General features: G+C 37.8%; 1 protein-coding gene across 1 annotated transcript in view; it reads right to left on the bottom strand.

Annotated features, from left to right (window-relative positions):
* Window positions 1-6,993: 6,993 nt before the first annotated feature.
* Window positions 6,994-15,637, bottom strand: part of CUNH14orf39 (chromosome unknown C14orf39 homolog) — a 29,985-nt gene continuing 21,341 nt past the window's right edge. The window contains 7 exon segments of the mRNA XM_061462757.1: window positions 6,994-7,665; window positions 8,868-8,925; window positions 10,401-10,536; window positions 11,067-11,224; window positions 12,765-12,832; window positions 13,929-13,993; window positions 14,080-14,165. Coding sequence (XP_061318741.1) covers window positions 7,463-7,665; window positions 8,868-8,925; window positions 10,401-10,536; window positions 11,067-11,224; window positions 12,765-12,832; window positions 13,929-13,993; window positions 14,080-14,165 — 774 coding nt within the window. The 3' untranslated portion in view covers window positions 6,994-7,462.

Genomic DNA, 15,637 nt, shown 5'->3' on the forward strand with positions numbered 1-15,637 from the left:
CTTTAAAAAACCTGGCCAGCAAGAGGAATTCTATTTTATTTTCAAATATCACATTTTTCAAATGCTTAAAGTTTATTTTAAGGCTTTTCCTCTCTGCAGATGCTATGAAATTAGTGGGACTTGTTTATTCTCTATTATTTTAGTTGATACTTTCTTTTTAATGAGTCTTACAGGCTTGATGTAGCAGACTGACTGGCCCTGAGTGGTACTAAGCAACCTTAACTCACTGGAAGCCAAATGTGCTCAGCACCTGTGGGAAGTGCTTGGCATTTTATGATCCAGTCCATCATTGTCTGCCCAGTCTTTTTAAATTATAAAACGTTTAAGGCTTGGACTCTCTTTTTGTGCGTAACACAATGCAGCCTTAAGTGAGGCTGTCTGCTGCACGCACTCCTGTAATATAAATGATAATTGCTACCTAGGTCTCCCAGCTCTAACTACAAAGTAATTCAGACACGTTTGCCTTCACTGATGAAGGCAGAATAGGCAGGATTGTTCCCAAATCAATCTTAGAGTCATTACAGCAGCAATGTTTTCCCAACTAGGATAATATTTACACAAATTTTATCCAGCTTTCACACATGGTGAATAAGTTCCTGAAACCTCAGCTGTATTTATCAAAATGATTTAGCAGTGACTACTGTTTTCTTTTGCCAGTACCATGGTCACACCAGTTACACTTTATAACTCTGCATAACTACCTCACAATTACAGCACAATGCAGTTACATGTCTTGATATTTAATTATCATTTAGTCATATGAGTGAAGAGTTAGTTTTGACTTCAGTATTTAAATTCTGCTGTTCCTTGCTCTGATTTTTTTTTAATATCCTGGTCCATTAATTAGTTAATATTACAACCCTCAGTGACAGAGGTTTCTAATCATAGGGACTAATGCTTCTTCTAGGAAAATTTAACATATAGTCAAATATTACCTGTGACAATGATTATGTTATAAACTACAATAGCATTCCAGTCACTGTACTGTACATGACTAAAATAGAAGCACACATTTGTCCTAATAACTTCCACTCAGGAACTTGCAGAGATCTAAATATCTCCGAAGCACTACAAGTTTTCAAGCGACATACTCAGAATAGCATTTTTATCTTCCCCACCTTGTTACAGAAAAAGAAACCCAAACAACTAGTTTCTGAAGTTGTTTTGCACAACTTAACAAGTAACAAGAATTTTACCATGACTGAATATAAGTACACGACAAATAATACCATGGAATTAACCTTATAAAAGCAGAGAGATGCATTTGCTGCTCCTAACTTCATTTTGTAATCTACAAAGACAATATATAAGCACTGACCATCAACTGTCAGTCTTGATATGATGATAATAACAGACAACTTAACTATTTCTGAAGCTCTGGAGGAAATCCGTAACCCAGCAGCACTCCCTTGTCAAAAGCTTCACCATAACTGCCAGTGTAAGCCACAAAAGACAGAAAACAGAAATTCAAATCATTATTTTACTTTATGCCAATACTTGCAAATGATAAAAGTGCTCTGCCCAGCCTTTGACAACCTACTTCATTCTAGTAGTGTCAACTCAGATAAAACTCAGCACAGGGAACTGAAATACACACGGAATCCACTGAAGCACCTTTTCGTGATGTAAAATGTTCTCTGTTAAAATATTGACACTGCAATATGTGAGCTAGCTGTGATAAAGATGCAAAGTGGCTCTTGCTGCTGCCAGCCGTATGCTGCTGTGAACCTCTAATTTACATGCTAAGAAAGACTTATGCCTCAACCCTTTGCTTTTGCTGTGTATCACAGAGGTGCCCAAGGAAACGCTAAAGCAATTTTGGCAACACTAGAATTCTCTTTCAGATCACCCCTCCTTCCTCCTTCTCCAAAATCAGCACAGGGACATGAGCAGATGATATGTGTGTATCTTCCATACATATTCTGATTGTCATAGTGACACAGGCAGTGGGTACACTTCAGGACGAACCCACTGATGCTTTACATATTAGGGGCATTGATCTGTATCTCACCACTCTGACGCAATATTTCTGATTCTTCAGAAAAGAAACTCTTGTCAGGCCATACCTGGAGCAGCGTTCAGTTTTGGTCCCCCCTATACGAAAAAGATGTGGACAGACTGGAGAGGGTCCAAAGAAGATCCATGAGGATGATCAGAGAACTGCGAAGCTGTGTGAGGAAAGGCTAAGAGAACTGGTTTTGTTCAGCTTAGATAAAAGAAGGCTCAGGGGAGACCTTTTCACCATGTTTCAGTATTTCAAGAGTGGCTACAAAGAAGGTGCAGACTCCCTTTTTACGAAGAGTCCCATGGAAAAGATAAAGGGTAATGGGCACAAGTTACTCCCAGGGAGATTCTGGGTGGACACAAAAGTATTTTTCATGATCAGAATAATCAGCCATTGGAATCACCTCCCCAGGGAAGTGGTGGATTCCCCCAACACTGTACATTTTAATATTCAGCTGGACAGAGTGCTGTGACATCTAGTCTAGGACATGCTTCGCCCAGAAAGGTTGGACCAGATGATTCTTGAAGTCCCATCCAACCTGGTATACTATGATCCTATGATTCCTACAGTCCCTTGATGCTAGCATAAAAATTTCTTGCCTACCATTAATATTTTTAATTTGTTTATGTGAATGTGTAGCCATTGGAAATATTACTATTGACAGCCTCTGAGAGATACATCCTTTTACGTAGCCATAGATTGTCCAGCAGCTCAGGCAGTAGCATCATTTTCAGAAGAGAAAATATTCTTGCTTGTGATGCTGCTTGTAGACCTGTGGGAAGCCTACAATAATCTAATGCCCTTCAACAATCTGACCCCAGTTCCTCATTACCTTACCAGGAATTGTGAGATGTTGACAGTGACAGTGTGGCAATGGAATAATCTAAGGCTGATGTACGGTTTCAACACAACATAAATAATACAAGTGTTCTATTGATAAGTGCCAAGTATATCTCAGAACTATTTGAAAGAGTAATCTGGACAATTAATCTCTTCTATCCATCAAATTACTGACTTTTTTCAACAATTCTTCAAATAATTGTCACTACAATTGGTGATTTCAATACAATTCTGTCTACAAGTGATAATAACACTACCTTCTTATTATATGTGGCACCAAACACTCAGGAGGTTATAATTTTAGTCACTACAATATTGTATTAATTTTTAATCAGCCAACATGGACTACAAGCTTAAGCAGCAACATCAACCCCTTCAAACCCCAGAGTGTACAGCCACCCTCATAGCCCTCAGGTCTGTGAATTTAGCCTAAAGCAGAAAAATCCATTCAACAGTTACTGAACCTATTCTGTGATCAGAATTCTTCTCCTGTGTTAGCAAAAAACCTGTCAGTTTTCTTCAAACCTGGTAAGAGCACAATCCAAGGTAAAGTGGAAGTTTACATGAAGTCATGGCCTACTTGAAAGAACCAGCTTCTTTCAAGAGCTCTGGATGGATGGGCAGCATGTGTTTAAAAGCACCTCTGAAGTTCAGTGTTGATTTCCCCATAATCTGTGATTTACCTCTTTTATCATAACTCTGCTACTCTTTGGCCTCTGATGAGGAGACAGTCACAAGTATTAGTTCAAGATGGGGAAAAGAAGGTCTAAGCAGCCATGTTCTGCATCAAACTTATACAACCAAACAACAGCAGTAGAAGGAATGGGTCTCAATGAGCACAGGTGGTGAGGACCTTAGTTTAACACCTCAAACCTAAGATTGCACTGGTAGTAACTGGCATATTTCTGAGAGCCTCCTCCAACTACGAGGGAGAAAAGAGAAAGGTAGCTACATATAATAACTCCTTCAATATATGTAGCAGTGAGAATCACGACTGGTCAAGTGTTGGGGCAAGATTCCCAAGGCAAAAAAATCACCTTGAAGTAGGTATTGTATCTGATGACATTTGTCAACCCAGGTATGAATTGAAACTGGTGCATACCAGCCCTGCTTGCGTAACAGCTAGAGTGCTTCAAAAGCTTGTTAACTCCCTGAAAAGCAATGGAAACATTGCTACAAAGGGTTTTGCGGATAATTGTTAAGAAACATTTTTAACCACTTGTGGTACCCATAGCTTCTGGACATGAGCCCTTTGCAGCTGTGGCAGTGAGCAACATCACTGATCACAGCATCATGCATTTTGTGGAAATAGTAAAACCAGCCAAACATGTGCTTCAAGAAAATGCAAAAAGCAGCAAGAGACCACACTTAGCTCAAGGCAGTCCTGCTCCAGCAGAAAGGAGCAGATTAAGAGCTGCAAGCTCCAAACTGAGTTTCAGTAAGGACTGTCAGCTACCAAGCTTCCCACCAGCCATAACAAGTGGTTCCCCACTAGCAAGAATGTCCTTTTTTTTTTTTCACTTAGCCCTGTACTTCTTTCCCTGATTTTACCCAAGCTAAGTCCCAACGTATTATGAAGTAAGTCCTGCGGTGTGGGAAACAATTTTGTGGTTGCTTTCTAGATTGGCGTACAATAAAGAAAATTAAGATCATATTAACATTTGACATTTTTCTCCTGGGGAATGATAACAATCACAGTATTTGCTTTTTGCATATGTTTAAACATCCTATTAACATGGAAATGTCCATTTTTTGATATTTTCTTTTATACTCTTTTGGCAGCATCTTTTGATTTGAATGAAACCAAACACAAGTTACCTATTACTGCTGAATTCAAGGGATTACTAAAAAGAAGAAAACCTGGGATGTAGCAAGTGATGGTGGAATTTTACCTTTCCAAAGGTAATGTGTTGCAAGTGCTAAAAAGAGCATCATCTTCACATTAAATCAAGCAAGGTACAAGATTCAAGAAACAACGTGCCAAGAGGCAATTTCTCAGCAAGATGTTAGCATCAGAACACAAAGTGATGTGTCTGGAAGGAGAACTGCTGAGCTGCAAACAACCTGGGTGTGAGTCAGAGAATATTAGGACAGTGCCTGTCCACCAGAAACATAGACTTGATTGCATGTGACTTGTGTCAACTCTGGAGACATCAAGAGCAGAACATAAAAGCAAGGCAACAGAGAGATTTCTAAATGAGCCATTCAGCCTCTAAGGCAACAAATCTGGCAACAACTCAAGTTCCAAGAGAAAAAGTCAACCTTCCAGGTTTGTGTTCCATGGTTACGTCCTTCTTCTTTTTTTTCAGGAAAAAGGTCATGTTTTACATCATTAAAAACACCATCATCTCCTTTCAAACTAGCCTGTAACTTTGAAACCAGAATCCAATTGCCTGTTCAGGCTCATTAGTGTCTTTGAATCCTAATGACCCACTCAGTTGCAGTAAATGAAAAACTAATCCTTGTTTTATGCCATTGGCTAAAAAGGATTAGCCAACTCTTGCTGCCCATGCAATCAGTCTTGCACTGAGGAGATTACTACAATCTAATACTGTAAGTCTACACATTCCAATCTGTTACAATATGTAGCAGTTAAAGCTTATTTCCTTGAAATGCTTAAGCATATTGATGCTATAGTGTAAGACTGTTTTCTTATGATGCAATGATTCTTCTACCCCTGCTCCCAAAGCTTGCATTTAGCTGCATACATGCAGTGATGCCCCTTAACTTCCAACATTTTGCTTTAATTATGTTCACAGGCTTGAAATTAAAAATTAAGTAATTGTTCGTTACTTTTTCTTGGTTTGTTTTTTTGGTTTTGGTTTTTTTTTTTTTAATAGGGACCAGACTGGGCAGGGGTATTAGGTTTGCATGGCAAGGTTTGGGTGGAAGGAAAAGGTTTATAGGAGTGGCTTCTGTGCAATGCTGTCAGAAGCTTCCGCTTCATCTGGAGTCAATGTCAACCAGCTCCAAGACACACCCACCGTTGGCCAAGGCTGAGCCCATCAGTGACAGCAGTAGCGCCTCTGGCATAAGTTAAGAAGGGGGAAATGTTACTGCACAGGAGCAACAACAGCCTGGAGAGCTAAGTAAGAATATGTGGGAAAAAGACCCCTGCAGACACCCAGGTCAGTGCAGAAGGAGGGGCAAGAGGTGCTCCAGGCACCAGAGCAGAGATTCTCCTGCAGCCCATGGAGATCATGGTGAGATAGGACATCTCCCTGCAGCACATGGAGGACCACAGATAACCACCTACAGCCTGGAGAGGACCCCACACAGGATGCGTGGGCAGGAGGATGCCCAAAGGAGGCTGTGACCCCATGGGAAGCCCATGGGGCAAGCTCCCAGCAGGATTTGTGATCCTGCAGAGAGAGGACCCCATGCTGAGGCACTGGCACAAGTTGCCCAGAGAAGTTGTGGATGCCCCATCCCTGAAAGGGTTCAAGGCCAAGTTGGACAGGCCCCGATGGCAGAGGGTTGGAATTAGAGGATCTTTAAGGTCCCTCCCAAACAAGCCACTCTGTGATTCTATGGTTTCTCTCACTTCAGCCAGAAGCCTTGACTATTGGACTGTAATGTCAGAGACATGGATGACAAAATTCATCAGGAGAAGGAAAGGAAGCTTCAGTTACAGAGTAACTGAGCAAACTTACCCTTTTCAGCTTTCTAAATGCTGCCAGAGTATTTGCCAGTGGTGTACCACAAATAATGTAGACAGGCTCTCAAACTTGCCTCTAGCTAATGTTCTTTCAGATTGTGAGGTGTGCAGTAGATTAGAAAAGCTGTTTAAAATAGATTAACATGGAAACCCGCATTTGGAGAGCATGAAGTCCACCAGATCTATGCATCCCACTTATTATTAGCTAGATCTCAGCAGCACTTCATGGAAACTCACAGAATCCCTTTCCAGTAAAAAAAAAAATAAAATCCAACTTTCACATGTCTCAGCAGACAGTTGGGCTGCATAAAAATAGTCCTATGGCATCTAGGAGCTTGGTAAAACCTACCTTTTGTTTTGTTTTGAAAGATACTAGATAGAGGGGAAGGAACTTGCTTTCAGTGTTCCAAGTCAGAAGGAGTTGAAATGGTGTTATAACTGCAATATTATTTCAGTTCAGATAACAAGAAATACCACCAACATTTTCACAAAATTAACAGAAATGTTTATTTCAAAAATTTTAGAAATACTTTGTGTGTAACAGCTAATTTGAGAACATTGTCTTTAACTCAAATTCAGATTTTACCACAATAAACAGTTACTCTAACACAAGTTACTTTATATCAGAGGCTGAATGTACTCATCTAGAAGTTTAGATGCGCTCTCCGATATTGAATTAACACACCACTGTAAAATGATATTTCTGCTACCTGTAAGTGCCAATTTAACAGAAGTGTATCATAATGTTTTATGAAAACAACGTATTTAGGAAATAAGAAAAATAAAGGCTGCATCTCAAAGCATGTGCGCTTAATGAATATACACATGCTTTTGCAGCAATTGGAATAATGTAGTCTTGCATGAAATGAAAGGGGAAGATTAAATGCTTTGTACTTAAGAAACTGAAAACATTTGTCAAGGCTAAGTAGGAAAAGAATTTAAAAGGAAGTCAAAGGTATTCAGAAGAATGTAAATGGCTTTGTATTTTGTAAGGAAGAATGAAAACCTTTCATAGGAGGAGACTGTGATGATCTCTGATCCTGTCCAAATGCAAATGGAAAACTGAAGTCATCTTTTCCATCTCCAAATGCATGAGAAGTTGATTCTGAAGGGAAGGGGAAGGCAAATGCCTCCTCACTTTCTGATTTCCCAAACAAGCTTCCTATAGGAATACATGTTATATTTATTAGCAGATTAAATCTTACTGAAAGAATCCTGCATTCAGCATAGTATGTTCCTTTAACAATATTGTACTCTAAGCATCTCACTGAGTATCAGCTTGCAGTTGTATGTTTATTTCTGCACTAGAAATGATACTTCCTGGAGAGCATTATCAGAATTATCTGTGAATTACTTGAATGATTTAGAACAACAAAACACTCCTAGATGAAAAAGTGGGTGAAATATTTTGAATACTAAGCAAGAAAGGTCTTTGTAAACAAATACACTTTTGTAGATTCTTTATTCTCTAGAGAGCAATGCCATCAACCTCTGAAATACTTGGAGAAACAAAGCTACTGACTCAAAACCACCTAACTTCTACATTTAGCAACACAAGATACCCTTTTCTCTACAAGGGTTATATATGCATAAAACCTTATATCCGCCCACTTCAAAAAAAAAAAAGTAGCTTTGAACTTGCAGTATGTCAAAGATAGTAGATTACAATTCCCTTCAGAAAAGAAGTTTCATCAAGAGTAAGGTTTGATCCCAGTGATCACACAAAAAAAAATTGGCTTTTCATTTCAGTAGAGCCAGGATTTCACCCAGAATGTGTAAATGTGTGGGGCTCCTTTAGTATGAGTGGAAGGTACTGTTCATTAAGTATGATTCTCCTCTCTCTTAACTTCTGCTATTTTTACACTGTGTACCTCCAACAGTTGAAATTGATCCAAGCCTGTTTATTATCAAAATTTCTCTACTTGAATGGAAATTACTGTATTTGAGGGAGGAAAAAAAATCCAACATATGAACTCCTTCCAACACTAAGCTGTTAGCCTTAAGTTAAAAAATTGTATTTACCAAGTACAGTAGAAGAGTTCTTCTAATCAGAGAAAAAGCTTTGACATTTAAATATATCTTCTCCATTGCAGGAGTTCTCAGTTTGCTTCAAACACACCTAACACTATCCCTATTTCTTTCTTTCTCGTACCTCTTTTGTTCATGACATCTCATACATTTGAAACCCAAGAGTCAGGGAAAGATTTAAGCTAGTCAAAATACAAATGAACCCAGTAAACCACTGAAATATAGTATCACAACTGAACAGCCTGTTAGACAGCCAAAGGTGCCCTATTAAGCAGGATCACAAGCTTGTCAGTCACATAAGCAGAAGACAGCTTCACATCTGAGTTTCAGACTTACCAATATCTTTTTGTGGGGACAGAGGGTTCAAGTTTCCCACAGAATAACCTTCTTCTGTCTGAAATATAAACAGCCATTGTATTTAACAAGTATGAAAGAAAAAAGATAAGCTCTAATATATATATAGCAAGTTAATTTGACTTCCATGAGAAAGACACAGTCCCAGTGAATGCTAGCAGCCTTCACAAAATCTGCATTTAAAGGTATATATCCAACCCTAAATTCTGAAGAGATAATTTTCATGATGTTTGCTTACATCTGCAGACACACTCCCTCCATTCTTCTGGAAATCATCAGATTGAGAACAGACCAATACCTGATCTGGCTTACTGCTGTTTTTAAACCAAAAAGATTCAAAATTATTTAATAATGTAACATTTTAGAAACCTTCTAAGCAACAACCTAATTAATGCCTAGTGAGTAGAACCCGATATTGCCAGAAAGAGTAGCAAAATAACCACTCATCCCTCTTGAGTTCTTAAACTAGATTTATAATAGATACTTAATTCCTTCAAAACTCCCACCTAACTTCAAAGAATCCCACATAACTCCTACAGGTTGGTAAATTCTTGGTTTCTGCCACTGAGCAGAAACATGGATTCTTACATCACGAGCTGACTTAATACCTAACCTCATTCTTAAACAATTCACAAGCTGCTCATCAGTGTTTTCTCTCCTAAATAGAGCTCATGATAGACGACATCAACAACACGTATCTTGCCAAATACAAAACAGTACTTTCATTCTTCCTTCCTCTAGCTTTTCTCTAGTAACCTCAAGACTGAGCACACCCACTGAAATAGGAGACACTTGGGTTCAAATGCTTTATTTGCATAATGAGGCTTGAATCTACACTGCCAGCAGTGCTACTTAACAACCATACTATGCACTGGCACATACCTATCCTGAATACCCAATAATCTTTTAGCTCAGGATGGTAAAAATTACTCTAGAGCACTGTAGTTAGGGAACCTGCAAAGAAAAAGACCTGGATTCCACTGCCTGTTCCAGCTCACTGTCTACTTATCTCCTCCATTTAAGTATAGCTAATCCATATTTGCTCTTCAGTACCCCTAATAAATTGTCCTTTCTTCTTTTTCTCAGTATCCTACATTTTGTGAAAAATAGGGGGAGAGGAGGGAATAAAATTGTAAATGCCTGATTCCACATTTCAGCAAGACAAAACCACACAGGATAGGCATGTTTGTTGTGATTTCTGCTAGGGTACCTAAAGTTTTGCGTTGCAACACTGAACCAGAAGCATTTTGTGAATCTAGTCACAAGTATATTTGCATAAGATCAAATCTTGCCCATATGGGAAAGATTTACATTTGATCAGAAGTCATCACAGGGGGATCCCCAGGAAAGTAGATAAGCATTTTCAAATTATATCAAATGTAAAAATTAAGCAAGCTAGTAAAAAAAATTTGCTATAAAGATAACCAGTATGAAAAACCTCATTCACTGTCAATGCTGTTTACTTAGCAGATTTTGCTTTGTGAAAATTTAATATTCTCAAGTACTCATTTTTACCTCATCAGATGAATTTTCTGCCCCAAACATAGAAGAATCAAACAAATTAAAACCAGGTGACTTCTGAGTAAAGTTCATGAGAGAAAAGAAGGCAGGAGATTTAGATGTTCCTTCTTCAGAACCTAAATTGTGAATGCTGTGAAGAGAGAAAGGAAGAAACTACAGTAATACTTTTTAAAAGTAGCATAGATGGCTTTTTTAGTTTATTTTTTCTTTTTCTGTTTTGTCACGTTTTTAGATTCCTATAGCTTCCATTGATAATTGCTTTTGCAACACAAAATGGTTAATGAAACTCTTTAAAGCAAAGTGAGGTGGTGGTCTCACCAATTCCCTACCCTTTTAACAAAAAACCCCGTTTAAAGATAGAAATTGGTGTAACAAATACTACTGCAGGAAAAGACAATTTTAACAAAGGAGCTACAAAAAAACTTGTGTCTCTGTATTTCTAAGCAGAGTCTCACTCTTTCAAAACAGCTTCAAGTGGAAATGGTAGTCAGTAGAAAAAGTAATAAATTACCTAGCATAACTCAGGGAAAGAAAAAAAAAAAAGGAGTGTTTTCAGAAGAGCTTTCTAGAAAAGTCTTTCTAGAGAATCTTTCAAAGGCAGACATGCTTATACAATAAATATCACTTTGCTCAAAATCAAAATAAAAGCTGAACTCATACAAGTCAAATGAAGGTAGCTTAGAGAACTGGGTTTTCTTCCCCTTTGAGTCAGGTGTTCCGACAAACTCAGGTGTTTCAGGTGCTCTTAAAAAATGTTGTGAACTTTCTTCTGCTGTGCCAAGATTGTCTTCATTTGACTTCAAATTTGTGTTTATGCCCTATTAAAAAGAAATATACAATAATGTTTACAGCATATGAAATTTCCCAAAATATCATTAGTTCATTTACCTATAAATATATCCATTACGTATTTTAGGGTTAGTTATTTTTATTCTCAGGAAAAATAAAAGGATGTTAATAAAATGCTAACAGTTACATATTCATCATACTTTAAACTGTAACCTGAATTTATCTAATTTAAAATTGACTGCTTGTGAATGAAACTATATATGAAAATTTTCATTCAAAAAAATAAACTTGTGAACTGACTAAAAACACTAATTTTGAAGAAAAGAACTATTTAACTTTAAAGTATGTCTTAGCATATTGTGTAAAAGTCATACTGGAACTCTCTTAAGACTCCCTAGTGAAACAAAGGCTCACCACCATCAAAACATATTTCAGTTGACTGAGGTATTTCCTCTTCTTCAGAAAACGTTAAACGAAAATATGCACTTAGATTCTGTGGAGCAATTTCCCTCAGACTCAATATTGTTTTAAAGACACTCTTCTTCATTCAGCTGCCTGCAGCTGATGTTTTAGTTATTGCTGAACAGTGCTCACACAATGTCAAGGCCTTTTCTGCTTCTCATGCTGCTCCACCAGTGATTAGGCTGAGGGTGCTAAAGAAATTGGGAGGGGACACAACTGGGACAGCTGAGCCCAACTGACCAAAGGCGTATTGCACACCATATGATGTTGTGTTCAGCAATAAAAGCTACAGGGAAGAAGGAGGAAATGGGGGATGCTTGGAGTTATAGCATCTCTTTTCCCATTACATCTGATGAAGTCCTACATTCCTGAAAATGGCTAAATAGCCTCCTGTAGATGAGAGGTAGTGAATGAATTCCTTATTTTGTTTTGCTAGCATGCACAGCTTTTGCTATACTTATTAGACTCTATCTCAACAGAAAACTTTTTGCACTTTTACACTTCTGATTCTCTTCCCCGTCCCACTGTGGGGGGAGTGAGCAAGTGGCTGTGTGGTGCTTAACTGCTGGCACGTGTTAAACCACATCTTGATATCACCTACATGCGCAAGCTGTACAGACAACAGGCTTTAATTAATATGGTATGGTGAGCTTGATCTCACATTCAGGCACAGCTTGTAAAAGCAGTGCCAATGGAGCCATACAGGTTCTGTAGCCAGCACAGAGCCTTTTTAGTATAGTTTCATGAGAGAAATGAGTTTCAAATGCAAAAAAATTTTTTTTTTAAATCTTTCATCATCTCACACTGAGAAAAAAAATATGTTCACCAATTTATACAAAAATTACGATGTACATAGGATAGTCATCCTAAATAGTCTGTTGTTGAGGTAGCATAAAACTCCACAGAACACCTACATGATCAAGAGCAATGATTCCTATATTAGCAATCAGAAGGCACTAATTGGCTTCTCACCTGCTGGGTGCTTTATAATAAGTCACCTTGCCAATTTCTGAGACTTACCTCTTGCCAATAGGTTCAAATATGTCAAGATACTTTGACTGTTCTACATAAAATAATTACTTATGACATAAGAAATGCTTTGCTTACTTGAGGTCTAAAAGAATAATCCTTTGGTTCATCTTCTGCTTCTTCATTACATTTGGCCTCTTGGCTCGCTATACAAAAATCAGCACTGCTTGTAATAACAGCATTTTAAATGGATAAATAAAAATTATGTTTTAGGAAAGAATCCTTGAGAAAGGTTCTCTAACTTGGCATTGCTACTTGTAAAGAAGTGTTATGACTGTAGTTTTCATAATAACCCACCTTACAGCTATGCTCTTAACAGTTACCTCTTGTTCTGCAACTTACACGCTATCATTAAAGCATGCTTAGCTGCTTCATATGGTTTGATATGTTCTTCAAACCTAGCTGTTGTTCCCTTAGAGTACTATGTTTGTCTAATCCAGCTATTGCCCTTTGTGAGCGTTAAAATCAGACAATGGAAACTAGGTGAAAACAATATAAAAAGCACATCCACATGACACTGATGAAGTGTATTCTAAAGAACTGGGCAAAACCAGGATAAGAAAAGAATGTTATCAGACTTTCTGCTCTAAGCTTGAGACTGTGCAACATTTCAGGCACTGTGGGTTAAGATCCTGTGTTTCAGGACATACAATTAAGACCCTATTACTAAAATACAAAAAAAAAGACTAATCTTTAACAGGCATCTGAATTGGCATTATAATCAGAAAAAAAAAAATATTTAAAATGAAGCTCAGTGCCTTGTGATTTCAGAAACTATAGGTGTATTTGTAACTACCCTGGTTCCCTGCTTTGTTCCTGTAAGCATTCTGTACATATTTCTCAAATCTGATGCTTTAAGATTCCTACATTACTGAGTTTATTATATCCCTTTTCTTTGCATTTTCTCATGCCTTATGGACAGATTTTCAGACTGGATTTCATTTTACACAAGTAATTTGAGACTAGAGCGTGGATTTACAAGAGGTGCTGGAAAGTTCCTTTCATTAGGAATAGTCAATGAAGAATGAATCCCACATTACTGAGCAGTTAAGTCTCTATTTTTAGGGCACTGAGTATCTGCTATACTCCAAGTTTGAACTAAATAAGCAAGGTGGAAGAGGAACAGAAATGGTGGCCCACTTAATACCAGAATGAAAATTTGGCCCCTAGATTTTTCTCTTTTATAATCACGTGATCCAGCATACAGTAACAGCACAACCTATCAAAAAAATGATACTTTACCTATTACTGCATTTTCACTCTCAAACTGTTGATTGGAAGTCATCCGCTTTGGGGGAATTGCCAGTCTAAAACACAAAAATTAATGTTTGACTAAATATGAATTATTTCCATAAACTCAAGAATGAAAACTACTTTATTGAAGAAAAGTTACCTGAATTGCGTTTGGTTTTGTGAGCTCGCTATCGCTGGAACTTGGGCAATTTGTGGGTTATTAGTGCCTGCAGTGTCAGTAACCATCTAAAACATAGTAAAATATTCAAATGAGGCAGCATATGAAATTGTTGCTTCAACAACATCACTCTGATTTCTCTTTAAACTATGGAAATCCCTTCTTTTAACCACAGTTTCGAGGTCAGTCAATATAAAAACTTTTTGCCTATCTTTGCTTTACCTTCATTTTAACAGCATGATACCCAAACCCACTTCTCTGATTTTTATCAAGTCTCATTCACAGCACTGATAACTAGATGTGCATAATTAACTGTTCTGTCACACAAATAACATTACATAATTCACACACTTTATCCAGGTTTTGTACTACTGCAGTTAGTTTCCTCCTGCATGACAATAAAGAAAGGGCTGAAGCAAGGCCTGGCTCCACCTCTGAAGGCCAAAGTGAGTGTGCCCATCAGTGACTGTGTCTCCTGTGTGGATCAAAAAACTGCAAAAAACAAGGAAATACTCCTGCCTCATAGATTTTCATCAGATCAGAAGCCCTAACTCTTATGTGAGGCATGCATTTGTGCCTTGAGGACAGAGTGGCACTAGGAATCTACGCCTCAGCATAAGATAACACATTATTTCACAGGGAGCTGCTAGTTCTGGTTTATTTTAATTTGTAAAATGTATCAAATTTAATTCAATACAGGGTGGAGGACAAAAGGGCTGGTTATGAAGAATCTGTCTGCTACTCAACTCCTGTAATTTACAGCACACCTTTTCTGAAGCATTGCAACCCTCCTCCTTCTAATCTTTTTATTTTTCCTCAAACTCCATCTTCTTTTCCTTGCTGCCATCACCCTTTCTTGTAGTTCCCTTAACCTTGACTTACCGCTTCCCACTATTCTCTAAGTGCAACTCTAGTCCCCAGATTCCCATCCTCATCTCTGGATTACCCTGGCAACAGCCCTTCTATCATCCTCATCATGTCCAATTCCCTCAGCCAGTCACAAATCAGAATTGCTTGAAATTTCTTCTGTCTTGTTCCACTCAGTCTAGCCATTGTCCTTCATGTTGTTTTATCTTAAGATGGCTGCTTCTTCTACCACAGGCTCCACTTTAAACTATTTAATGATTTATTCACTTCATCTTTCAGTTACCCTGAAAATCTTAAGAAAATCACAACTGGTTCTGTTAATTTTTTACTTGATTATTTTTGTTGTTCATTAAAATTTGGTTTTAAATCAATCCAGTGAGATGTGCCTTAAAAAGAAAGGTTTTGATGTAGAAACTTCCCCAAGCTTCTGCACAGCAAACACAGTTGCAAACTATTTCTTTTATCTTCTATGGCCTTACCTTACCTGCGTACTCCTTTGTATTATAACAATCCTATCAATGTTCTTGCCCTTAAATGGATATTATTAGTGGTTTTCATAACTATGCAAGTTGTTCCTCCAACTTGTTTGCAGATTGCTTTACTGTGTTTGTATATTTAAAATAGTAAGCTGCAATACACTGCACCTGTTCAAAAAAGTACTATAGGAACTATT

Source organism: Pezoporus flaviventris, unplaced genomic scaffold (assembly GCF_033815535.1).
Source record: "Pezoporus flaviventris isolate CSIRO_AGI_PZ_B2104156 unplaced genomic scaffold, CSIRO_AGI_Pfla_v1 ptg000035l, whole genome shotgun sequence".
Classification (NCBI taxonomy): Eukaryota; Metazoa; Chordata; class Aves; order Psittaciformes; family Psittacidae; genus Pezoporus; species Pezoporus flaviventris.